Source organism: Silurus meridionalis, chromosome 19 (genome assembly GCF_014805685.1).
Source record: "Silurus meridionalis isolate SWU-2019-XX chromosome 19, ASM1480568v1, whole genome shotgun sequence".
NCBI lineage: Eukaryota > Metazoa > Chordata > Actinopteri > Siluriformes > Siluridae > Silurus > Silurus meridionalis.
The window spans coordinates 11,405,065-11,432,867 of record NC_060902.1 but is presented as its reverse complement, the minus strand read 5'-3'; the positions used below and the strand labels follow the sequence as shown (position 1 = coordinate 11,432,867).

At 37.4% G+C, this 27,803-nt stretch overlaps 3 protein-coding genes across 21 annotated transcripts in view; all 3 read right to left on the bottom strand.

The window, feature by feature from the left end:
- Nucleotides 1-747: 747 nt before the first annotated feature.
- kiss1 (KiSS-1 metastasis suppressor) lies at nucleotides 748-4,326 on the bottom strand. Its single transcript, XM_046874519.1, is given in 3 exon segments — nucleotides 748-1,016; nucleotides 2,590-2,687; nucleotides 3,833-4,326. Coding segments are annotated over 2 exon segments (345 nt in total). The 5' UTR covers nucleotides 2,666-2,687; nucleotides 3,833-4,326.
- Nucleotides 4,318-14,412, bottom strand: golt1a (golgi transport 1A). The gene is made up of 5 exons (XM_046874722.1): nucleotides 14,312-14,412; nucleotides 13,762-13,853; nucleotides 11,275-11,453; nucleotides 4,714-4,777; nucleotides 4,318-4,624 (listed from the first exon to the last, which is right to left on the bottom strand). The coding sequence occupies exons 1-5, from the start codon at nucleotides 14,334-14,336 to the stop codon at nucleotides 4,586-4,588; spliced, it is 399 nt and encodes a 132-aa protein (XP_046730678.1). The 5' UTR covers nucleotides 14,337-14,412; the 3' UTR covers nucleotides 4,318-4,585.
- A 6,143-nt stretch (nucleotides 14,413-20,555) lies between these two features.
- The window catches only part of plekha6 (pleckstrin homology domain containing, family A member 6), an 87,112-nt gene continuing 79,864 nt past the window's right edge, over nucleotides 20,556-27,803 (bottom strand). For 18 of the 19 annotated variants that reach the window (XM_046874708.1, XM_046874703.1, XM_046874704.1 and 15 more), the window contains 8 exons: nucleotides 27,267-27,336; nucleotides 26,872-26,966; nucleotides 26,519-26,695; nucleotides 25,797-25,946; nucleotides 25,389-25,522; nucleotides 24,968-25,110; nucleotides 24,020-24,124; nucleotides 20,556-22,933 (listed from right to left, as the gene is read on the bottom strand). In XM_046874708.1, coding sequence (XP_046730664.1) covers nucleotides 24,030-24,124; nucleotides 24,968-25,110; nucleotides 25,389-25,522; nucleotides 25,797-25,946; nucleotides 26,519-26,695; nucleotides 26,872-26,966; nucleotides 27,267-27,336 — 864 coding nt within the window. In that variant the 3' untranslated portion in view covers nucleotides 20,556-22,933; nucleotides 24,020-24,029. The remainder of the gene's footprint in view (nucleotides 22,934-24,019; nucleotides 24,125-24,967; nucleotides 25,111-25,388; nucleotides 25,523-25,796; nucleotides 25,947-26,518; nucleotides 26,696-26,871; nucleotides 26,967-27,266; nucleotides 27,337-27,803) is intronic. The other variant, XM_046874696.1, reaches the window with a different exon arrangement.

Genomic DNA, 27,803 nt, shown 5'->3' with positions numbered 1-27,803 from the left:
TTCAGATGGCCTTTTCTACACAAACATAACTATTAAAGTATGATTTCTTTCAAAGTTTTCAAATCTGAATATAACCCAGTTTCCATCCTTTCCGCCAGTCAGCTCAGGAATTCTCAAATAAATCCTATTCACTCTGTCTTGCATGTGGATTTACTGTGCATGCAATCACCATGTGTGTGCCTGTTTTTTCTATGTGTTCAATGGTTTCTGTTATACTGCTAGAAAACATGGCACATTACTGCGAATTGTTTGTAGGTATAAATGAGCATGAAAAAGGGTGCATGGTGCCTGAAACTGGTGTCTAATCCAGCATGTTTTAGCATTCTTAGAAAAAGCTTTGGTGCTACTGTGATTGAGCCAGAATGCAAAGATTACTGAAGAATAAGACCTGATAAATATAAAAGTTATATAGAATAATTAGAGCTTATAGTAATACACTGTCCTGGAAACTACATTTTATTATAATATCAGTCAGCTTTTATTCTGTATAATGCATACATAGTAAGTGAAACAATAAAAATGCAGAAATATATAATTTTACCAAAGATAATAAAGTATATCTAATATGAATAGAATATATTATACTAAGTTTGGTGCAAGTCACCCTTATTCACTACATCCAAGTTGCTATCAAAATAGACAAATCAAACAGTAGGATTTCAAGCTTAATTTATTTATGAAAAAATCAAAATGATAATAATCAAAACTGTTCTATTTATCAAACTATCGAGCAGTTGCGAGCAGAATTTATTCTGTAGCCATGGCCTGATCTTACTTCCCGTAACGAAGGCCAAATGAGTTAAGATTATATGGTGATAGATTCTGCCTCCTTTTGGTTTCAGGATGAGGGTTTTCTGGATGCCACCACCACAAGCTACTGGGGAGTTGTGCACTTAGCCATGGGTTAGGCATGTTCATTGCGTGGTGAGGCAAGAGTTTGGATGCGAGAGGTTCGTGTGTCGGCTGTGCAGCAATTCTCTGCAAAAACCTGAGCACTCGCTCCTCAGAAGTGACATCTACAAGAAAAGAAAATGAAAAAGGCCATGTAATATCCAGTATATACAGTATGAATTGCACTGCTATGACATGATTGGGTGATTGGATAATAACATGAATTTATAGAGGCACATGTATTCTTAAAATACCTCAGATAATGTAGTCAGTGAGAAAATATAACAGTAGTCTAAAGAGGTATACATACCTGTATGTTTAGAATGCAAATGTTTATATATTTGTATAAGTTCTACTATCATTTTAACTACATACATTTAACATTTTTAACTACATACATGTTCTACACCTGCTGTGGACTAAATTAAAGAGCATGACTTAAGCTTAATTTTAAAAGGAACAGGAATATACAGTTTATGCTTATATAAGTATAAGCTCATACAAAGTGTTACACGTCACATTAATACAGGGTTAAAGATTAAACAAAATCATTGCCACTTTCTGGTGTTCCAGTTACTCTTCCAGTTATTTTGGTAGTTGCACATTGGGTTTAATAAACATTTTCATCTTTAATCACTCTCAGGCCCAATGCTTATTATAATATTAAAGTACTTTGCAATTGTTTTATTGGATTATTTTTAAATGGTCCTCGAAGAGATCACGTATTTGAACGTAAAACGATTCAGAGAGACAGAATTGAACCTAAGCATAAACTGTGACTACCTCATTTCCATTTTTTATGATCATGATCATTTTAACGACTTTAACTTAAACTTGCTGAGGTGCTACTCTAGTTTCCATCCTCTCACAACTGACTGATGTGCATAAGTCATGCAGTTTAATTTCCTGTGAAACTCTGGGCTGATTAGCACGGGTAGTCCTGGCTGTCATTTGGGGCCATTTTCTCTAAATATATAAACACTGCACAGAAAAACCTGTTTTTGTTGATAATTTAGTCATATTTAAAAAAACCACATGTATATTTCAGCAGCCTTATCAGTGGCAACAGAAGCATCTCTGCAGTAGTTAATACTGTGTCTTCTGCTGCTGCTGTTGCTACACACAGTGGCTCGAAAGATGAATTTAGAGAAATCTATGTAAAAACTCTAATGCTACTTTTTCCTTATTCTTGACTTTTCCTGCCAAGTGAGGTTCTTCCCCAAACTGTTACCTCAATGTTGGATGAAATTTGTTTCCTTTACTCAAATTTAGAGAACCAAACCTGTTCCAGCTGACAGTGTCCCTGTGCACAAAACCAGCTCCAAGAAGATATAGTTTACATGGACTGGAGCGAAAGACCTTGACTGACCTGCTATAGACATCAACTCTATTGAACACCTTTGAGATGAACTGGAACTCTGACTGCACCTGGGCCTACTAACACTACATCAGAATCTGATTTTACTAATGCCCTTTTCTCTGAATAAGCATCAAATCTCCACAAACACACTTCACCGGGAACTAGTGGAACATCTTCCCAAAACATTTTAACAGCAAATGGGGACTGATTGTGGGGTGGGATGTTCAAAAAACAAATAATTTTTATGATCAGGTATCCTGAAACATTGTCCAAGTGTATTTAGATGTGTTTATGCATTACTTGTCATGAATACGTAGACGCGTGTGTTTGTTTAATACCTTCAGCATACTCTTGTTTGGGATTACTTTCTCCAAGTGTAGCTGATAACAGAAGTATTACTGCAAACAGGAGCATTTTTATCAGCCTCCACAGTTTCCTGAAAGGGAAAAATTAATGCAATGTGTCTGTGAGGAAATACACAAATCACAATAAGAATAAAAAAAAACTCTATCCACAAGTGTCAAAGCTTAGACTAAAAGTTTCTGAAAAAAACACAGAAGGAGAATTTAGAGAATTTTTGATACACGGCTGTGATCTGAGGCAGTTAAGATAAGAGGGTGGAATTATATTGACGTGTGTGTACCTTTCTTTTGCTGACACACACACACATTTTGTTTTGTTTTCTTCACTTTCACTGACATAATTATTAATGTAGCTAATTAATAGTATGCTGCACCTTAATCTACCCTTAACACTAAACCCAGTAAGCTACAAAAAGTAGGTAAAATTTGTAGGGGCACCATTTAAAAAAAAGATTCCAGGCTAAGTAGGCACATTTGGTCCCCACCAAGATCTAAAAACATATCTGTCACACACGCACACACACACACACACACACACACACACACACACACACACACACACACACACACACACACACACTTCAAAAACAGCAAATACCATCAAAGTCCATATCACGTCACCTTTTCCTGACGTGGTCTGCAGCCGAAAGGTTAAACTTGATACTGGAGCTGTGGTTATGTGAATATATTTTGGGTGTTTTAACATGCAACAATATTCTTTTATTAATCTTCCACATTTTGTTATGAAATATGGGAGAAAATATAAGATTTTTAACACTTAGTACTCAGTAGTATATATATATATATATATATATATATATATATATATATATATATATATATATATATATATATATATTTACAGGCATTATATTTATAATCATAATAATGCTGAAGAGCAGGTGAAAATGGAGCAAAATGTATCTTCTTCAAACTGTTGCTAATTTTGTTAAACTTGTCAAGACAGAAGAAAGAAAGCAGCTGTAGGAGTAACAAGAAATTTTCTTAGTAAGCTCATGATTAGATCACTTTTGTTTACTTGACTTATGCAATACGCAAGCAACTACACCCACATACCCAAACCCACACCCACTATCCAGAGATTCTGTAGGAATGCCATTACAGAAGTTTGCAATTTGGAGCAATATTGAAATTAACCAAAAAATGCACAGACTTAGAAGTGTATCCTTGAGCAAAATATCAATATTAAATAACCTACCTGTGTGTACTTCTTCAGTTCTGGATGTGCAATAAATATGAGACTCTAGAATAGAGTGCATCTCCTGTGTTACTCTCCCGAATCCCTTATTATACTCCCAATGGTCCTGCGTCATAAGTTTCCCAGCATGCTGTTGGTGAGACCCCAGTAACGCACCCTCTGATCTGTCTGTGTCTCTCTCATCCTGGCTAACTTTTTACTGGAATCATGAAGCATCCTTATGGAATTTGCCATCAACATCTAATAATTAAATCAGATACATTTTTTTTTCAACAAACAAAAGAAAGGAACACAGGGTCCACGCTGAACAAGCGCTTATACAAAATGGAGATGAAGAACTCAATCAGGTCAACAAGTTTTATGTAGAAACTCTGTGCATCTGGAAACTTGTGATGAGAAGGAAATGAAACACAGCATCTTGGCATCATCATTCAAAGTTAATTAACTGTACAATGGAGATGCAAGATATGAATTCGGTCCAATTTATTTAAATAGAAAAAGGGCAGGATTTTAAAATAATAATTAGTTTTATTCAAAACAAGACAAATAAAAATATTTTTAAAATAATATACATTTCATACAGACAAAGAAAATGATATTTTCGCCAAATGGAAGTGAATTTATGGTGTGCTTCATGGATATGTTTTTTTCTGTCCATTGTTTTCCAAAAGCCGTCACACAACACATCATTGAATCTACAATTGTATGGTGGTATTCACATGCTTCACTGTGTTGCAATCGATGTGAGAACTCTTACACCATGGAGGAGCTGCTTCCTGACGAATTAAATAGCTAGAAGAGAGCGAGTAAGATAAACAGTTAATACGACATTTACATTTTCTGTGTCAGTGCTCTATAATATTATATCATGTCCTTCTTACTGCAGTGAGAAATGGCATGTTCAGTACAGTTCCAAGAAATCCAAAAGCCATTGGGAAGAATGACCTGGAGAAAAGACAGAATATAATTCATTTACATTAACATTTGCGGCAGAAGCCCTTATCCAGAGCGACGTACAAAAGTGCTTTGAGTCTCCAGCAATGAATAAATCTACACTGGTATGCAAGATTACAATTTTTATATAAATATAACTCTTGATTCATAACTGTATCATTCACAATGTCTTCAGCAAAACTGACATCAGCATGACAATGTTTGCTGACATCATATAATTATCAAAGCAGCTTAAAAATAGTTTGTTCTGTCACAGGAGGCATAAAAACACACACACAAATTTAGAGAAATTTGAATTTATATAGTTGTGTGGCAAGAGAAAGAAAATAGAAATTTCTATGCACTGAAAAAAAAAAAGGCATAATTAAAAATGTCAATACAAATAAAGGTTACAATATACCAAGGATGTTGTTTGAGGATTTCTCTCCTGACCTTGTAATAACTTGTTACTCTTAGTTTTTTTTTGTTTGTTTGTTTTGTTTTTAGAGGTTGCATCAAAACTACTGATATTTTGGATATTTCACCATTTCACCATGAAAGACTGAGGTAAATACCACACATAAAACAAAAAGACAATCAGTTAGATCAATTGCAGAACATTAATCCAAAACACATTAACTGAACAGTAATTACAATTTTAGATGTCCATACTGCTTTACTGGATGTCCATTGGCATCCATGTTCTGTTTTCCTGACCTATATTGCAGCCTAAAGTTATGCTTCGAAAGTGCAGATAACTTTCCATCTTGCTCCTTATACAGAGCAGCACCCAACCCTGCTATGCTTGCATCCATATGTAAGATGTAAGGCAGGCTTGGGTCAGCAAAAGCTAAAATTGGTGCCATTGTAAGCTCTCTGATCATCAAATCAAACGCTTCCTGACAAGCAGCAGTCCATCTGCCACCAAATTGGTCTTTTGGGTTTCGATACCCAAAATCACTTACCCTACAAGATTTCTGGGTTGGAGGATACCCAGCTGTTAACTCATTTAATGGTCTCACCTTTTGAAAAAAATCCTTGATAAATCGACGATAACAGCCAGTAAACCAAAGGAAGGACCGAGGTTCTTTCAAAGCTTTAGGAACTGGCCAGGTTTTTACCGCTTCCACTTTTTCAGAATTGGTTGTCACACCTTGCGTCGAGACTATATGGCCTTAGTACCTCACAAAGGTTTGTGCGAAAACACATCACTCTGGAGATAATTCCAGACCATATCCCCTGAGCCTACTCAAAACTCAAACCAGTCTCTCTTCATGCTTCTCCAGACAATTATGTTGTGTATAAATATGAGGACTTCTCAAAAGTTAATGTCTGCCATGCCCTTTTCCATGATCGAGGCTGGCCTGTGGGACGGTATCCATCCCACACGGGAAGGTGCTGCTCTCATTTCTTGTAGTATATGTCATAGTCTCAGAACAGCACTAATTAACAGGTGACTGTCCAGAGCCAAGTCCAGGGAGCAGACAGACAAGCCAAACCGACCGGCTGCTAGCTGCGCAGAGTCGTCACTCAGGATCCACCAAATTGAGACTTTGTCTGTCACCTGAGCAAAACCAAAATGTAGGAATTCTCAGAAAGTCTGTTTAGGTAACCTGATTAGCATTACTCTTACATTAAAAGCGCTTACTATAAACAAAATTATTACAGACCAGGAGTTTAAAATAATGTGGCAGAAACGTGGATTAACTGAATGAATATGTAGCATTAAATAAAAGCGAGTCCTCCTGGGTATACTTACATACACCAGCCTCGTCTAAATGGCAGAGGAGGCAGAGTTGCAGCTATTTATAATAATAACCTAGCGTTACACAAAAGACTAAACACAAATGTAAAACATTTTGTTTGTTATTAACATTTGGATTAAAAATAAAACATGTAGTCATAATTCCACAGTCTGAAGCTATTTCAGACCATAATCTCATCTCTTTTTAAATCTGCCTCAGTCATTGCATTAGTACCTCACCACGTTACCGTGTTAAGCATACATACACGTCAGCTACAGCAGCGAGTTTTATCAATAATCTTCCACGATATTAAATAGATCTCCGTCTGACCCCGCGGACCTTAAAACAGACCACTCAGAAATTAGAACGTAAATGGCGTTAAACAAAATTAACAGTAATATAAAACACTTAATGGTCTCGCACCACAGTATCCGAGTGAACTTCTGTACCAGTATGATCCTCCACATCTATTTAGATCAAAAGGTGCAGGCTATTTGTTGGTACCTCAAATAATGAAGACTACAGCAGGGGGCAGATCTTTCTCTTATAAAGCCTAACAGTTATGGAACAACCTTCCAATCAGTGTTCAGGACTCAGACACAGTCTCAGTGTTCAAGTCGAGGTTGAAAACGTATTTATTTAGTCAAGTTTTTTATCAGTAGATTGTTTTTAAGGTAAAGGAGCAGATCTGGAGGGATCATGGATATAGAGTGTTTGGTGAACTGGGATATTTCTATGCTGTCGTCCCCTCACTCTCACACGTTCACTCAGGTTTGTTGATGGTGGTGTGGTGGGTCGTCTCTTATCCCAGAGATTCCTCATGTCGGTGTTACCTTCCGGTTCATTCTCCCTTTTAGTTATGCTGCCATAGCGAGTCTTGCCGGAGTCCAAACTGCACTGTGACATTAACTTTAATACAACAATAAAGACACATAATAATCCATATCCTTTTCTTCCTGTCACTCTCTCTCTCTCTCTCTCTCTCTCTCTCTCTCTCGATCAAGATAAACATGCTCCTGAGGTGACCACTGTTTCTGCCCCTCTTTCCTCCATGGAGCTTCCCACTTCGTTCGATCACCATCACTGTACCCCGTAACATCGTATATCTGCAAAAAATTGACATTTGGTGCAACCCAGACAAGGATGGGTTCCCTCTTGGGTCTGGTTCCTCTCAAGGTTTCTTCCTTTGCCATCTCAGGAAGTTTTTCCTTACCACGGTCACCACCGTTTTGCTCATCGGACACAAACCTACTTATAAAGAACATATTCATTTTTTATCACTACATTATTTGTGTAAAGCTGCTTTGAGACAATGTTCATTGTTAAAAGCACTATACAAATAAAAATTAATTGAATTGAACGATCCTTTGAAATGTGCTTGGAGCATTTGTAACTTCTAGCAGCACTTGAATAAACTCATAAAACCCAAATACACACACTATTGCAGTTTTCTATTTCTGCATCAAGCAACTCTTGCAGGCACTTAACAGTCTCTCGATAATCTGGGTGGATAGGTCTGGCCAGATGTTTGAAAGGTGTCTGCAAGGTTTATTCTATGCTCAACCTCATCAGTGAACCCAAAATCCTAAGGGGAAATAGAGAAACCCTCTGACATGGTCTGGAGCTGTCTGGTAAGTCTTTTTCTCCACCCTTCTGAGATAGGTGAGTAACCAAAATTGAATTTAAACACAGAATGAGTTCTGGGTTTTGGTTCAGTTGTATTTTTGCAAACACGAACTGAACAGCTTTTAATTCTGCTAAAGCACTTTCAGAAGGAACTGTGATGTCATGAATGGTAGGATTTTTAATCACTACTGAGGTTTTATCAATGAATCCTGCTGGCAAGAAACCCAAACCTGAGGGCAGTTCCCTGATAAGCGTACCAGCTCCACATTTCCCTTTACATTCTGGGCTTGCTGTACTGCCAAAGTTTTGAGTACTTGTTTGTACGCATAAGTCAGGGAAAAGTAATGGGTTGGGTGTTGGCTAGGCATTTTTACAGCCTATCCAGAGTTCTGTACCAACTAGTAAAGATGGTTCAGAAGAAGAAGAAAAATAAGGAATGAATCAATGCCAGGGTGGGTACTTCCATCTCAATGCCTACAAAGTCTCTTGGGAAATTAATGATCACTTCATTGTAACCAAGATAAGGTACACTTATATTTAAGTACGATATTTAATATTCGATATTTACAATCTCGACTTACAATAAATTGTTTAAGGGGTGAATTTGTTGTTCTGGCAAGTTTTTATCATAAAATGATTGAAAAATAGTAAAACTAGAAAGAGAGAAATAGAAACTTGTGAACCTGTATCGAGTAAGCAATTGCATTTAGAGCCTGCAATGCTTATTTGAGCAGTGCATTTAGTACCTATCAACCCTTTAGGTAAGAAGGGATGATGTAGTTTGAGTTGTGTTTGAGCCATTAATATTTGGGAATATTTGGGATGTGCCTGGTAGTTGTTAGTCCCTGTTTGTCCCACAACAGGAACTGTGCCCAGTTTAACTGAAGTTCAGAAACAATTTGTCCTCCCACTCTCTTTGGCGTTCTTTCAATTGGGCCTGGAAACTAGGCGTTTGCCTGTGGACTTACATTAATCTTTGGGCTGCTCAATGCCTTTTTTTGTTTGACCCTTTAGAGACATTAGACTTGCGGTTAGGCTTATCCTTCTTTTGGCTTGATATCAGAGTAGTAAGTTGACTTTAAAGATCAGCTATTTGACTGGTCAATTGGGTGGTGACAGAATTAAGTTGAGCTATTTCATCTGTTTGCTGCAATAAAATCCCAGAACATGGTTTGACAGCTCCTAAATGCTCCTTCATCTGTGCCCTTTTGGAAACATGTTTGTCCTTTATAGTGCGTAGCATGGTCATAAATTCTGCAAAATACGATGGTGACTATTTCTTTTGCTCAAGCTGTAGTTTCAGGATCAAGGAATCATCCAGCATCCTCTACAGAACTGTTTTAAAAGATGTTTGTCTACTTCAGACCTGAGAATTCCACCCCTTCGAGCAGCCGATTGCAGTGTTGGTACAAACATTAGAGGTACAGAGATGGCTTTTTACAATAATACAAAAAAATATTTATGAACAAATAACTCATCACTACCCTACACTGTAGCAAAAGCGGAACCAAGTAATGGAATATAGACACTGGGTGAAGCCACAGGACCAACTGACTTGACTATGTTACTATGTAACGCTAAGTTTCGTAATCAACTTCATTAGGCGTGCAAGGAGTTCACACTAAGGTTTGGAGGCTCAAAGATAAAATCTCATTAAGCATTAGGAGATGGAAAGTTGAACGGGATGCCAATCCATCAGGCTGAATCTCACATACAGACACATACACACTCACACAGTATGGATATAATTTGGAAATATCCGTCAATAAATGTATATCTTTTGACTGGCAGAGGAATTACCTGGAGAAAACACCTAAAGCAAAGGAAGAAAATGCAGACTCCATGTGTACAGGGCAGAGGTGGGATTCAAATCCCCAACACTGGAGCTGAACTATTCTTTCTTTATTTGTTGATTTAGAAAGATTGTTGGAAAGGTTTACAGAGCATGTAATTGAAACTAAAGTTAGTACTGAGATTGGAATCCCATGAAACACAGCAATACATCACATGAGTATGGGAGGTTTTTAGGTTCATGCAGGTGCATGCCAACTGTCAGAAATAAGCATGAAGGACAAATTACATTTACTTTGTTTCTGTACACCACTGATATGGTTTTTTGTTTAGTTCTCTAAATATCTGTATCTGTATTTAAACATGAAGTGACTTTGACTTCAATTGAAGCTTAAACACCATATCATTATGCCGCTTAAAAGATGTTAAAACAGCATTACTATCAGCATGGGGACTTGTGTAGATTCTGGCTTGAACAGTTCCTCAACCTCAGCTGCATCAATCGAGTTTATAATTGTCATTAACTAGAGATCTGTGCAGAAATCCTCATTAATTACATTCATAAAATTATTCTTTTGGTATTTTTTTGTCAGCATAATCATAACATGAATAAATGATGAATGATACTAAACATGAATAACTGATTGGTCAATATAGTTCGTTACTGTATTTAAGCAGCTTTTTCTGTAATTTAATGAAGTCTGTACTTTAATTAAGTATTTCTATTTGGGGAGACTTTTACTTTAACTACACTACATTTCAAGGTCAAATATCTTTATTTAACTACAAAACTTTTGCAAAATCTTTTTTTTTTTATTTATGAGTGAATAAAACTGTAACTGGTCAAGCACACAGCAAGCCACCAATCAGAGTAGAGAGCACGCTCTGTTTTGGACTTGTTTTGATTGCCGCTTGGTGTGTATCTACTTATCACCAACATATATTTCAGCATCATTTCAACAACAAGCAAAACATTTTGGGACTAAACTCCTGACTCTTGTCACAACTTGAAAAAGCAGGGGTTTTTTTTAAGTTATTTAAAAGAAGATTTTGGAGTCATGATATTTTTAATAGATATTAAGCATTTGATATTCATATTCTGTTAATAGATTGGTGTACTAAGAGTAACATTAAAGCCTTTTCATATAAACTGAGTTGATAAAGCACAAGTCTTGTGACAAGAATGACAATAGGAACATTATAGTCATAATAAATCATAGTACTTTGGATTCTTAAGTACATTGATGGCAAATATTTTTGTACTTTTAATAACTTGAAAGTTTAAATGGAGCACTTTTATTATTGTGAATTGTGTCATATTATACGAACCAAACAAATGTTACTCACTTAAAAAGAAGCACAAATCCGTATGTCTCCACCAGCATGCCTATTCGTGGCCATCGGAACACCACTAAAGCCACACCACCCAGGAAGAAGGAGGAAGCTCTGAGCTTGTGTCTCTGGAAAAAGAAGTGAGCCGTTCTCCTCAGGCCAGTGATGAAGGCCAGACCAGTCAGGAACAAGATCTGAGATAAAAAGGCAAATCATTGCAAAGGAAAATCAGTCTATGCTCAATGACATACCACTTACAGATTCCAGATTGCGGATATGTTTAGATTTTGTTCCAGACTATTATTCTTGCATTATTTCTATCCCCTTAGACATAATTTTAATCTTGGTATTTAGTTGCAAGCTACTAGTACATGATTACATGTCAGATCATTCAGATTTAGAAGCACAAACACACAAAATTGACCATTAACAATCTTACAATGAATGCAATCTTCCTTTTTTCCCCTGAAAAATACAGAACCAGTGAGACTGAGTACTGCTAAAACTAGTATGATTGTTCATTTCACTCTTTAGGCTTGATGAGGATTTAAAAAAAAAAATTGTGACACAAAAATCTGTATCTTGTTTGAACTGTGTACTTGGTAGTGTATCAATAGATTTCCATGCTACATTAAAGCATTATGACCAGTGACCTCTTCAACATGGTACCTGTTCGGAAATATTAGGCAGCAAGTGAACATTTAGTCCTAATGTTCATGTATTAGAAGGAGGGAAAATGGCCAAGTGTATGGATTTGAGCGAGTTTGACAAGTACAGTACCAAATTGTGATGGCTAGATGACAGGTCAGAGCATCTTCAGAACTGCAGCTCTTGTGGGCTGTTCCCGGGTTTTAACTACAGCGTGGTTTGCTGATATCGTGAAATAGTATCAAAACACTTTGCTCAGCTGATGAAGTCTCTCAACAGGTTTAAAAGATTATAATTAAAACCAGAAACAAACAGTATTTTGTTAGTTAATTATTAACTAGTTCATATTTTTTATTAACATTAATACACAAACAAATGCTGAAATTTTGCTTTTTATCTTATTATAAGACTGATAATGTATATTTTAGTATATGATGTATATGATATTTGGCATAAATAGAGCAAATACAGCAAATGAAATGAAATGTACTGTTTATCAGTATACTTTAGATAATGTTATGTTCAGGCTAGATTGTAGAAATGGGAGTCTGGGAGACAAGCTCACTGTTGATCTAGAGGATCAAGACCCCATTAAGACCGCTAGCTCTGTCAATATCTTAAATCCAAATGCACACAATTTTCAACTCTTCAGTTCTTAGTCTTGTGTTTTAATTTTCACAGGACGATGCAGCCCAGTATCACGGTTTACAATGTCACTATAGCTAACACTAACCATATATAGAAAAATATGTAAACTACATGGGTAAACCTAATAAAGCTCAATAAATACATCAGTTGTCTAGCATTGTTTATTTTCTTTGCTTTTTGATAGATTTTTGAAGTTTGTGGACCATAGGACTGTTATGTGCTTTTTGATCGTCCCATGCCATGCCTTTTTTTGCCACGTCCCCATTTGCTGTTATAATAACCTCCACTCTTCTCTGAAGATGTTCCACTAGATTTTAGAGTGTGCTTGTGGAGATTTGTGCTTATTTGTCTAGAAGGGTGTTAGTAAAGTCAGGTACTCATTGAGTTGAGGTCAGAGCTCTACAGTATCGCAGGCCACTTTCACTTCAAACCATGTGAACCATCTGATCATAGAGCTGGTTTTGCACTCAGAAGCACTGCCATGCTGGAAATGGTCTGTGCTTCCCAGTTCAAGTGAAGTAAAAATGTCATTATATTGTATCCATTAACATCCACTACAACTTCTGTGCGTCCGATATTGCAATAACAGTATGGAGAAGACAACATATGGCTGGAAAAGTCTTGTGTCCCTTAACCTTTGTCCATATAGTGTACGTTTGATTTAGTTGTTAAAGTTTAAATGAATAATTGCATTGTGTGCAGGACTGTATTTATTTTAAATCCCACTCACTGGTCAGAGATTTATGAGTTTCATGTAGATTGTAAGCCATTCATTACTTTATTCATGCATTCACGTTCAGTAAGCAGATTATCCTGTACAGTGGAAGTGGAAGATAGAGTCCAGTGGCAGTGGAATCTGCAATCTATTCTGGGAAAACTGGATGTGGAGGCACACACACACATTTGACATCCAATCCACTTAATTGCAGTTGAAAGGAAAACTTAAAACTGGGAGGAAACCCACATGGACACAACATAATAGTTTTAATTGATAAAGAGGACTTCATCTTTGTGGCACTGCAAAGCTCATATAACAATTATGTTTGCTTTAAATGTTCCATCATCCCACTATATTCCCACAGAGATGCACATACCTTAAATGTTATTCGAATTATAACGGCATGGGAAATTATTCATTTTAGTCATCAAGTGCCATGTTTCAATGGAAGAAGAGGAATGATTAGTCAGAGATAAAATAGTACTTACGTTACCAAATGCCAGCAAGACAGAGTCAAAGTACAGCAACACTCCAAACAGCAGGAAGAATATACCGAAGCCTGACAAACCCACACCGATCTCTACAGCAACGTTAGTAAAAACAGGGGGAAAATCACTAGTAATTTGAAAGATTTTTATATTTTAGTATTTTTCTAATATTTTGCTTTCTCTATATATAAAGAATGGTGTGTCATGTTAAAGTTGTGATTAGTAACAGTAGCTCTGATTTCCGCTACCTCTTGTGCCTCATGTAAAAGTAATTGTAATGAAATTACTTAAAAAAAAAAAAAACTCCTTTATTTCTTATTTATTAACTTATTAGTGCACTATCATAGAATGAAGAGAACTTTATTTCACTACTGCACTGATGTGTCTGCTAAAATACATCATTTGGAATCTATTTACTTTTACTTAAGTCAAACACACAACACACACACACACACACACACACACACACACACACACACACACACACACACACACACACACAGTGTACACAGTGTACACACTCTTCTAAAACGATGAAAATGCCACTTACTCTGAAACTCTGAGATTACAACCATGATGCTCTCCACTTTCCAGATGGATTTGCTCAACTCTTCAGCTTCTTAGTGCCCCTTAACATGTGCCTCTCATGTCAGTCCTGACCTTTGAACTTTTCTGATGTCAGACAATAAGTAGTAAACATTAACCAGTTAGAGAAGAATGATGCAATGCAAATGAATGAGAGAAATTAACAAACAGATGAATGCCAGTGACTCAACTCAAATCAATGATGTCAACTAGTTAATCTCGAACAACACAATCACATATTCTCTGTTGATTGCTACACTTCAATTTGGGAAATTGTGCGAGAAAGAATTATCCTGCACTTCTATCTCGTTCTCCTTTCTTTTCCCGAATGTCACAGCATGCGGCATTGCATCTAATTATTAAGGACAATAAAGTGTACGACGTAGCAGAACCAAATGGGGGGAAAAAGAATGGCAGAAACAACTCGTTTGTGGAACGCTTTTGCTAAACTTGCGTGCATATCAATAGGTGCATATTCTGGATTTTAGCAATTTACTACTTACTGACATTCCCATCCATTTTGGCACACCTTTTTACAAGTTTGTGAACACCTGACCATAAGGTTTGTATATGCTTTTAGAACATCCCTTTCCACATGTAGTCCAGGTCTGCCGTTTAATAACCTCCACTCAGTATTCCACTACAGCAACAGTTTTAGGACACTGACTGGAACATGTTTGCCTCACAGGCCACGCTGGACTCTCACACGAACATGGACATTTACACATCATCTGTTTTGGACCATATCAACACGTAAATTGACAATTGCACTACGGTCAAATCAGAAGCTGTAGATGAACTCTGGCAATGTAGAGGACTACAACAGAGCCAGGGCCAACCTAAAAAGAGGCATCAGGAGAGCAAAACTCATATTCAAACTCCACATAGAAGAGCACTTCCATAACTCTGACCCCAGACGCATGTGAAAAGGCATCCAGACCATTACAGACTACAAACAGTACAGCTCAACCAACCAGCAGTGCCTTCCAACCAGACGAACCCAATCGCTTTTTTGCTTGTTTTTATCAAAGCACAGGAGATTTTACCTCAACCACAGACTTTTCTACAGCTTACAGCCCACTTTCACTCTCAACAACGGATGTCTATTCAGCGTTTAGCAGAGTGGATGCACGCAGGGCAGCTGGCCCGGATGGCATACCGGGACGTCTCCTCAGAGCATGCGCTGGACAACTGGCACAGTATTTCACTGACTTTTTTAACCTGTCACTGGTCCAAGCCACGGTTCCTACATGCCTGAAGACCACAACCATCATATCTGTGCTTAAGCACTTAGCTGCCGAATGCCTGAATGACTTTCGCCCAGTTGCACTCACCCCTATTGCTATTAAGTGCTTTGAGAAACTGGTCCTGAATCACCTCACTGCCGGCCTACCACCTACACTGGACCCACACCAGTTTGCCTATCACCCAAGCAGGTCAACAGAGGATGCAGTTTCCACAGCCCTTTATTCAGCCCTCACCCACCTGGATAAAAGCAACACCTACATCAGAATGCTGTTCATTGACTTTAGCTCTGCGTTCAATACAGATCTCCCCACTGTACTGATCACTAAGCTCAGTGACCTGGGTATCTGCACCTTCACTTGCAGATGGATTCTGGGCTTTCTCACCAACAGACCTCAATTTGTTAGGTTGGGCAACCAGGTATCCTCAACCCTTATTCTGAACACTGGCATCCCGCAGGGCTGTGTTCTGAGCCCACTACTCTACTCCCTGTTAACCCGCGACTGTGCTCCTCTGTATAACTTAAACATCTTCATCAAGTATGCAGATGACACCACCGTGGTTGGCCAGATCGACAACAACAACGAATCGGCCTACAGTGAAGAGATCCAAAATCTGACAGCATGGTGTGCCAACAACAACCTGACCCTCAACGCCACAAAGACTAAAGAGCTAAAGAGCTCATTGTGGACTTTCAGAAATCCAACAGCAGAAGACATCTACCAGTCAACAACAATGGAACTGTGGTAGAGCTAGTCTCCAGCTTTAAGTTCCTGGGAATTCACATATCTGAAGATCTGTCATGGCAACAGTCCAGTTCAGCGCTGGTTAAAAAAGCACAACAGTGCCTGTACTTCTTGAGTCTCAAAAAAGTTCATCTGTCCCCAGGGACAAATTACATTTTAACGAGTTTCCACCACTGCATCATTGAGAGCATCCTGACCAACTCCATCACTGTATGGTACGGAGGCTCCATTGTGTGTGAACGTAAATCCCTGCAAAGGGTGGTCAAAATCACCCAATGCATGACTGGCACCCAACTACCTGCCACTGAACATCTTCACTACAGCAGATGTCTGCGCAGAGCTCACAACATTATCAAGGACTCTTCACATTCCAGTCACAAACTGTTTAACCTCCTTCCATCAAGAAGGAGATACAGGAACATACGCACCAGAACCAGCAGGTTCAGGGACAGTTTTTTTCCATCCACCATTACACTACTGAACTCTACACTACACTACTGCACTATTTTTTATCTATATGTATCTTTATATCCCTACTGTACATTCTGCCCAACATTTCACATTCATGTATGTGTATATAACGTGTATATATATTTTTATTTATATATATTAGACTTGTTTATTCAGCTTGCACATTTCTTAAATGCCATAATCTTGTAACCTTTCACTTATGCACATTCCTCTGCAATGCCATAGCCTTAGAACCAGTTCTGTACTTCTTAATAAAGTCCACACATATCTGCACTGTTATAGCCTTTATATTTATTCACTGTACATACGCTTACATATATATCACATGCTGTAAATATGCTACATATTTATCTGCACTTTTGCACGATTGCTACATTTTGCACTTCTGGCAGATGCCAAACTGCATTTCGTTGCTGTGATAGATAGATACAATAAAGTTCTATCTATCTATCTATCTATCTATCTATCTATCTATCTATCTATCTATCTATCTATCTATCTATCTATCTATCTATCTATCTATCTACTGTAGATCTTAAAGTGTGATTGTATAGATTTGTTTCATTCAGCCACATTGGTGTTAGTAAAGTACTGATGTAGGGTGAGGAGGCTTGAGGCACAATCAGCATTCCAATTTACCACCAAGGTGTCCCAATACCAATAGACCTGAGGGCAGCGCTCTATAGTAGACTGAAGAGCTTCCACTCCAGCCCACGTAAAACATGTTTTTAAAGTTAATAAAAAATTTGCATTCAATGATTCAATTTTTCCATTCAAACACACAGAAAAACAGAAACTCCTTTAGAAGGAGTGATTTCAGTATTGTACGGTTGAGCTTCGAAGTTTCAAAATCAATTATTAGAAACCACCTCCATAAATATATATATGCCTTCAGCGGGGACTTACCCAACTTAATCCACATCTTAATACCACCACTATCACATCGCGATTATAGAAACCATCAATACTATACAAAAACGCAATATAACAACACGTGGCTTTACAGAGAAAGAGGCATTTCACATATAGAGGGTGAATACCATTTTACTAAAGCAAGAAACCCAGTTAAGACAACTCCAAACCTCTACAATAGAACCGCAACTGTGCCACTTACATTATCTGGAGCAGTACACAATCAATATTTGTCTAATAACATGACAAAAACATAAAAATTTGTATAAACTTATAATTTGCACCGCTCCTTAGAGGCTGTAAGCCAGTGGTACCGCTCGTATTTACTGGTCTGGAAGTGGCAAACAAACACTTTCCCGAGCTGAGACAAGCTAACTAGCTTTGGGGTTGGCCGACCTCTCCTTACGATGTCTAGCTTTTCTTCAAAATTTATTTTCAAGTATGTCTGAGACCAAATCAATTGCTCTTCCTCTGTAGGCATTAAAAAAGTCTAACTCAGATGTACTAATTTGTGCAGAGCTACACACGTTTTTTTGCCAGTCAAACGTTGCTGTAACAGTTTCTCTGACCAACCAATCAGAGGACAGAAAAATGCTGACGCTATTCTGGGGCAGTTAGCTGGCAAGGTGAGGCAAATATGAAATCTGATTGGTTAAAGAAACATAGCTTTTTCTTAACGAGTCTATGGTCAGAAAGGCCTGCAGAACAGAAGGCTCTGGGCAGATTAGATTGACATGGCAGCACATAGAGGCACAAAATCAGATTGGACAAAAAAATCTAACATCCACATCCACGTACTGGAAACAGTGCAGCCAAGAGAAATGCTACGAAATGAAGAAAATAAATTGTTGGGAATAAATTAATACAATTTAATGAAACAAATAGTAGAATTTGGGCTGTAAATGTAAGTCAGTGCTTCTGATAGTGTTTAGGCCAGCAGAGAAGGCTTTGCTGGCCCTGACCGCCTGCCACATATATATATATATATATATATATATATATATATATATATATATATATATATATATATATATATATATATTCTGATTCTTTTCACTCCTCTGTCAGAAATCTTGCGAGGAGCATCTGGTCATAGCCATTTCAATGGTAAAATGTTCTTAGATTATGGCCCAGCAGTGCTCACTAGAACATTCAGAAGTTTAGAAATGCTTCTGAAACCATGCATCAGTATGTTTTGGAACAATAAGTTTGCGAATATCTTGAGAGAGCTCTATGCTTTTACCTATTATAAAATGTTTCTTGTGTGACACCTTAGTAATAGGACACCTTTATACAGGCCATTAGTTGGGACTGAACCAGCTGATATTAATTTGCATTGACATTATTTATGTGTTCAATACTTTTTCCATACTATTTCAAAATATGACACATAAGCTAATTAATTAACATCTATGGTTTGATTTCTTTACATGGGTTGTGTATACACACACACACAAACATACACACACCCTAAGAGAACTTATCAAAACTGTCTCAATATTTTGTGTGAGCAACATTGTTAATCAGCAATGACTTAAGCCCTCCTGAGCATGGAATTCACCAGAGCTGCACAGGTTGTTGCTGGGATCCTCTTCCACTCCCCCATAATGACATCACAGAGTTGCTGGATGTTAGACACATGGCGCTTCTCCACCTTTCTCTTAAGGATGCCCCACAGGTGCTCAATAGGGTTCAAATCTGGAGACATGGAGACTGGGCCACTCCATTACCTTCATCTACACCTTCCTCAGCAAGGCAGTCGTCATCTCAGCGGTGTGGTTGGGGGGGCGTCATGTTCTGCGTGAGTGTCACGGTACATTTTGGAATTTATGTTTTCCTAAATGAACCGCAGCTCCCCAGTACCACCAGCGTTCATGCGCTGAATGATATGTGTTTAATTATTCCTATGGCATTGTTTCTGGCAGGAGAGGGGGGATTGGTTTGCATCAGTGGTATGCTTTTTTTCCATAAGGTGGATAGATGATCTGCATGCACATTACCATGTAACTGCAGTTCAAATGCTTCACTGTTTTTATCATTGTTCTGTCACATGCAAACGAATGAAAGGACACAAGCTCTAATTGAAGAGTTCATGAGATTAAAAAGGATGTACATGATAACATTCATTGGCACAAGTGGAAATGTAACCAAGCAGCTATAATAGAAAGTATATGTGTAATAATACATGCAAGAGACTTGAATGCTGCGTGTGTTTTTGATCACACTTTACAGTCGTCTTCAATGCAGAAGAGCACAGACTCACTTATATATACTTAAAGCGCCCTCTAGTGTATATCAGTGTGCACAACAAAACATCTACTAAAGCTAAATGGAGAAAGTTAATATACACGTACAGACAGACCATTTAAGGTTGCTTGTAAAGAAAAGTATAACATGAAATCACCACCAAATCATTTGAGACCTTCACTGTAATGTAAACTAGTTATTCTAATATCTGTTGCTTTCAGACTACTACTATATCACGTCTTTACAAACTTTCTAAACAAAAATACACAAAAAAGTAAAAACCTACTTGTATATTTTTCATTTTTTATATGTGATGTAATTTTCTATATGATGAAATTTGTCAGTAATTCAGTGAAACACATCTCAAAACACCTGCATACATTGAAAATGCTCTGATGTGTAACAGAATGTAATATAAGCAGATGTCACTGCAGCTTTCAGTATTATTTAATTATCTTTTGAGTGGCCAAACAAATCCAAGTGAGTGTTTGTTATTTAATTATATATATTACACTTCTGAAACAGTACAGTAAACATCTCTTAACTCTATACAGAGGCTTAAAAAAGAACTATGTACAAGCACACAAATCAATTTTAAATACATTCACTTTATTGCATGAGGGCATTTCTAAAGCAAGCATATTGACTGTATGGATTTGCATAGTTCAAGCATTTTTTCTGTATTTTACTCAAAGTAGCAACAGTAACAGTTAGGCAGATTATATTTGGTTTGAAAATATGTACAGAGACTGAAGTTTAGTTCATTTTAGCCTTATTTGCTACATTTTATTTCAAATATTAGATACCTCCACTCGGGCCTTTTTTCTTTGTTGTAATTCCCGTTTCATCCTGTTACATAAAAAATAAAGTTCTTAAAAATTATCTTCAACTAAGGCGTCCGAAACAATGCTTTAGAATAACAAAATAAAGATATGCCAGCCTTGAACCTGCCATGAAAAATGCAAAAACGCTCTTTATTCTGTTAGAAACGTAGCCGAGCAGACGACTTCTTATTCATTAAATATCCATGTGCTTAGAAAAATACATACTGCATTTAGATGACATAATTTGTCCCTTTCTTTCAAATAATAAAAATAGAACTTCTGTTTTTTTTTGGACTCGTTTTTGTTCCTTGGTGAAACTGATGATCCAATTATGGGTCATTAATCATGCTTATCTCTGTTCCTGGTATCATGTGATTCTGTTATGTGCTGAATGAGCTAATGAGCTCAAAGCAGTAAGAAAAATGCTCTCGAAATGAAAAAAGTCTTGGATTTAACACTAGATTTATCTTACTAAAAAAAAAAAAATAAATAATACAGCTGATGGCTTAACGACTTGCACATTATATCTGGTTTCACTGTGTCTTATGATGTTTTATGCTAAAGTACCAAAACTCTGAATTAAAACACAAAACGAAAGACATGTACAGATTGGCAAATCATTCGTCACTTTGCGATGTACTAGAACCTGGCTGCTTTTTTCTCCTTGTCAGTGATACAAAAATACTCTTTAAGTCGCACTCAAACAGGATCCATATTTACACAACGGATATGTTCGCCTAAACACAATAAAAGACAAACAAAATACCCAATGGCACAGTGTTACACTACTGGGCTCCATATTCACAGGGGTTTTCTGGGCTGTAATTTCACACATTTTACATGTTGAGATGCAAGCTGCTGTCACCCTCGCCTGTACAACACACACTGTTTAACTAGCAGACTTACAGTCCTAAGGGCACTTTTCGACAGAAATTCTATAGCCTCCTAATTCTAATTCATTGTAATCATTTCACCCACACACACACACACAGACATTTTAGGTACCAAGCAGAAACAAAGCATTATAAAGATCCACATGGCTTTGATTACAAATTAAATTAATATATATATTTATATATTCACTGTCTATAGATATACTGTATATGCTGTGTTTATTGATACATAAGGAACCTGTGGTGCAAACAGAACTCTAATGTACCGGACTGTTGGTGAATGAGATCCAGTGTTCCCATCAAGCCCTATTATTTAGCATAAAGTAAAGAAAAAGAGGATTCATGGAGTCACAGTGAGTCTTGATCTCCTTTGAAATGGGGAAATGAAGGGAAATAAGGAAACAAGTTGCCCATGCAAGTGCATCACACCGAGATCCTTTTCTATTTGATTCTATTTTATCTGGCATCCTCTTGGGGTCTCTTTTTAGTGTAGACAGGATGTGATATCAGTCTGTAGTCACAGGATGAGTGCTGTTTCAAGTGCTCACAGCCTTTAGAAAGCTAGACCTTGGTCTTGCTGTGGTCATGTTCTGATGTGCTGATTTGCTCAACTCCCTCTTGTCGTTAATCTGGGACCTGCTACTTTCTGTCTGTATTTCCCGGCTTCCTTGCTCCACTTGCTGTGACGCTGTATCGGTCTCCTGTCCCTCGGACACGTTTTTCTACTGTAACACTGTATCTTCTTATTCTTCTCTGTTCCTAGGCCATCACTCTGTCAATGACATACTTGTGTCTTCACTTGTGTCTGGTCAGCCTTTACAGATTTAGTATAACTCTCACTGCAGTCATTACAGAGTGGATAGTTTTGTGTAAACAAATCTCACTTTCTGGCTAGTTTTTAGCTTTCATTATGTTACAATATTTGTCGTTTCGATTGTATAGTCCTGCTGTTAAGTCCTACATGGAAGGGCTTAGAAGAGAGAAGCAAGTTAATGAGAGCTTGAGAGGCCCACTGTGAGGATGTTACTTCATCTTTGCAGGGACCTCTGTCCTGCAGCTCTGAGAAACACCCTCGTAACTCCAACTTCCAAACGTTTCGGAGTATTTCCTCCTCCTCCTATTGTGTCAGTAACTGAGATAAATGCACAGTTTGGGGGAGATGGGACTATATAAGTGATTTTTATCGTGTCTTTAGTTTGCTGTTCTCAGAAGGGTCCACCATCGAACTTGACAGCAGCCAGTGCTTGAGCTAAAAATAGTTGAAGAAAAGAAGAAATCACACTCAGAATGACAATCAGAATGGGGAGAATTATATAAGAACAGTTAATTATATTATCATTGCAGCAGCATAGCAAAGAAAAAACCTCCTGAGAGGTAGCAGCATTTCACTGACCATTACACAATCACTTAATCACAAAAATGTTTCTAATCTCTGTCTTTGAAGATTTTTTTGTGTTTCTAGTAATAATACACTGCATCCATACAATTATACATTTATCCGATCAGCCTATCGTGTGGCAGAAGCACAAAATCCAGGTCAAGACATTTAGTTCATGTCCAAAAAACATCCAGTTGGGGGAAAATTCAATGAGATGATTTCCAGTGCCAGATGGGCTGGTTTGAGCATTTCAGAAACCGCTGATCTCCTGAGATTTTGTTATACACAACCCTCTCTAGGGTTTATACAGATTGGTGTGAAAAAAAAAGAAAAAGAAAAGACAGTGAGCAGTGTCATATTGCAGATATTTCATTGTTAATTAAAGATAATGACCAGACTAATGTGGTAAGCAGAAAAGCATCTGCAGCAGACAGACTACAAAAGCAGAAGTGATCATTGACATCAACTACTTGTAAAACTGTTTCCCCAAAACAATTCTGTGTAAACTCTAAAAACTGTTTCAAAGGAGATCAGCAGTTTCTGAAATATTCAGTACAAAAAAACATCAAAAACATTACTTTCTATTGTTTCGAAATACTTTTAGAGAGTTTGCCAGCTTTTCTTTTCTTTTGGTAAATGTACTATAATGTATGAAAAGTCTGAGAGAAGCTCCACTGAAAATAAAAATGTAAGAGCAAAGCAAAGCCAAAAAGAGCATTCTCCTCCTGCATTCCAATACTGTTTTCCATGTAACTGTAACTTTGTAGTTTGTATAATATATCTGTAACAAGATGGCACAATAATGAAAATGTTTATAGTTGTCATGTATAGGTGCAGTAAGCGGAAACTATATAGCGAAGAGTGTTAAAACAGTACTGGAACAGAGGGAACATACAGGAAAAGGGGAAGTGAATTATAAAAGGGTGAGGGAGCCTTTGTGCAGTGAGTGGAACTCACCTCTACACACTCACACCTTCATGATGTGGGAGGAGTCAGAGTAGCCAGAGGAAAGGGGAGGGGCCAGGGTGGTTGGGGAGGTGGGAGGACTCGAGGTTATCTGGGCTGCAATGCAATGCAATGGAATGAAATAATGGAAAAAATTCACACACCAAATAAACAAACAAATTAATGAAATGGATGAATTAAGTCATTAGGAATGGGTTGTGGAACTGCTGACTGCTGAATGTAAAAGCATGACATAAAAAAAGCTTTAGGAATTGAAAAAAAAAGAACGTATAAAGATCACTATATCAGTAAAGTATAAAGAAAGTGATAAAAAGCACAGTCAGAACTCATGATCTTGAGTGATTCAGCAACAGAGTGAATGAAAATAAATGGTATCTAAAACAAACAAAATAAACACATGTAAAGTAAAACAGCTCAATAAGCAAGTATATAACGCAGCAAAAACGAGAGGTGCTTCTCTCCAATTATTTCTGTTACAAACTCTAATCGTGATCTCTAACGTTAACTAACTAGATCTGAAATGGTCTTGGCATGTATGCGATGTGGTGTGTCTTGTATATGAGAAATAAATGGCTTAAGACCAGTCCCTTTCTCTTAGAAAACATTACACTTTTCACTGATTGACAGTAGATTTAATTCTCTATGGGAAGAGACAGTACTTCAGAGCAGAGGTTACAGAAATTCATATTTTGTACAAAATACCTATTTGTACAAAATACTGTAATGAGTGAACATTAAGCCTGTACTATACACTATATATACAGTAAAAATCTTTTTAGAGCACTGCTCTAAAATCTGCATGCCACCTTTGCTCTGAAGTTTTAAGACAGTGAGGGACAGTGAGAGTGGAAAGGGTTGGTGATTGACACAAAGGGTCAAACAGGGGTCAGAGGTCAGAAGGGGGTTGTCCAGGCTCCTCGCCATGGCAGGCTTCCTCACCAGAGAGCAGGCGAGAGCGTCGGGAGGCCTCGGCAGCCAAAGCACAGGAGATCTCAATGCGTTTCTCCTGCTCATGCAGCTTCTGCTCAGGGTTAACCTGGGCTTCTGTAGGGCCGTCCAACACCGGCACAACATTCTGCAGGCTGGGGAGGAACACAGGGCTGGTTTGTCAACATTTGCCATTAATGTCACCTTGTATGTAGTTTGTTCTACTAGAGTCTTGTTGTTTTAGGATTGTACCCATTGGCTAACTGAAAAACTGCATAAATAACAGTGTATAGAAGCTGCTTATAGATGAAAGTAGACAGTAAGGTAAACATACACTGCAGTGTTTTTTATCTACAAAAAGTGTTCCAGAATGCTACAATACACGCTCCAAATTACTGCTGAAGAGAACAGTGTATAAACCGCAGTAACCTACTTTGATTTGGCAATGAGCGTCTTTATCCGTTCCACCTTCTTCTGTTTCTCTCTTTCCTCCTCTGGGCTGAGTGGTGTGGTGGGCTCAATTTCCACATAACGCTCTGGAATTAAAACTTTGTCTGGGGCATTCAACTGAAAAAAATAGTGACAGACAACTATCAGGATCTCACAAAGTCACCTGCAGCCAGTACATTTGCATGCTACATTCAGTCAGATACTGATAGCATTGTATCTAAACCAGGTCTATACAACTGGGACTGGAATGTAGGCTGCAGCCCTATTCATAGGGATTTGAATGGAAAAGCACATGGGTTAGAAGTAGTACTGGTTTACTATTACTATTTGGTAAAACAAAAAAATAAAAAATATCAATATCAATAATAAAATGGGGAGCACTGCGATTTACCTCTCTGCTGATATCAAGATCATAATTTTCAGTCTCCATCTGTCTCCGTAAGCGGGCAATTTCTTCCCTTGGAGACTCAATTCCTTCACCTCGTACAGCTGTCTCCAAGTCCTTTATGTCCACCTCATGGGTAGTTAATCTTCTCTTCACCTACAAAAAAGCCAGTTAGCATTCCTGTATAATCCAAATGTTACTGCTGTTTCTGAGCTTTCTGTTGGACAATAAAATAAAATGTACCAGTATAATCAGTATAATATTTCTTTAATGCTTCATTCACAACATATTCATCAATCTTCTAGAACATGCCACTAATCATTATATGGTAAACATATCAAACAAACAAAAATGACCAAATCATTAAATTTCAGTATCAGATTTTTGCAAAGACATTTCCAGTAGAAATGTGATAATCATTTGAATGACTTCTTTTTCACAATAGAGCACAATACATCTTCACTGCTATTGCCCATGTTAGCAATTCTCAACAGTCTTTAATTGTGCTGGCATGAAAAATAATGAAAATTCCAATTCAACTGAGAATCCAAATTAAACTTAGTTTTTTTTAGAAAGACAGCTACAATTGTGTTAATAATTTAGTCTCCATTATTACCTGTTAAAAAAACAACAACCGTATAAGAAGGAACTAACGTTTTATGTGGCTTACCCTATACAGTACTGACCACTGTCTATATAATCGAAAGTAGAGTGAAAGTGATGCTAACCACTCTGTAGTTGACAGAAGGTTTGAGGCCATCCAAGCTCTGGTTGGTGGACAGATTAAGGCTGCGTCTCTTGTCTCTGACCGAACTGCTCTGGTTCCGACGTATCCTCTCATTCTGCTCCTCCAAACTCATCTTAGACTTTACTTCTGCTGGGAACACAGCACTCTTCGGCCTCTCCTTGAAATGAACGTGAATAATAATTAAATTGCCGTCATGGTGCTAAACTTTTAAGATCGCTTTAAATATGTGTGTGTGTATATATATATATATATATATATATATATATATATATATATATATATATATATATATATATATATAAGTATAAAAGGGTCTTTTATCTAATGACCCACCCTGGAGATGTGACCATTAGGCATTTTCCCATTCCTCTTATGGACACCGTCCCTGTCGTCTGTTGGAGATTTGGTCCTGGGTGGGACAATGCCGACTACACAAACATAAAAATTGCATTTTATGCTACAATGCTGTCTACTATTTTGTTTGTATTAAAATAGCATTTGTGACAATATATCAATTATTCATCTTATGGCATATTATTTACTCACTACAATCACTATTCCTTAACAGTTATAAAAAAATGATGTGAAATTATGGAAGCGTGGTAGTGTATGAAAGTCTGAACCCAATGAAGGCTTTTGGGGGAAAAAAAAACAAAAAACTTATATGTCTTTATATATGAAATTCAAGTGTGTATACAGATATCGGGCTTCCCTAATGACTCTCCTACCTTTATTGCCTTGTGTGTCTTGATCCAAGTCATAATTGTTCTTTTTTTCCTCTGATGAACTGTGGTTGTGCTGGACAAGAAAACAGAATAAATTCATTCATTCATGAAAAAAGAAGCACAGTTAGCAAATGTGGTTACCTGCTCATCTCAGAATAATAAATAAACCTAGGTACTAGCACAATGTATGGAGCCAGTGAAATGATAATGACTGTTGAATGAATCCATTTTAATAAAAGAATGCACAAGATGACACGGCACAATACACACTTTAGCCTGGACATTACCAAAACCTACTTTTACATCTTTGGTCCAGAATAAATGAATTACCAAAGGTGAAGGAATGAACTAATGAATACGTTGTCAATGCAATGACAAAAAACAGTTCTTAAAATAGCAAGTCAGTATTACTGACAGGAAAGAGAAATTGATGGAAAGTGAAAAGGTAAGTATTGGATATAAAAGTGAGATAATGATGATGGTAAATGATGAGCGGGTTGCTGGACTGACGTGATCTGATTAAAGATACATCATGGCTAT

What these genes read in the sequence shown, in the direction of transcription:
- golt1a (XM_046874722.1), bottom strand. Translation starts at nt 14,336, where the DNA reads ATGGTTGTAATCTCAGAGTTTCAGA. An exon ending in GGATTTGTGCTTCTTTTTAA is followed by an intron (nt 4,778 to 11,274) that starts GTGAGTAACATT and finishes TCTTTTCTCCAG; the next exon opens with GTCATTCTTCCCAATGGCTT. An exon ending in ACATGCCATTTCTCACTGCA is followed by an intron (nt 4,625 to 4,713) that starts GTAAGAAGGACA and finishes GCTCTCTTCTAG; the next exon opens with CTATTTAATTCGTCAGGAAG.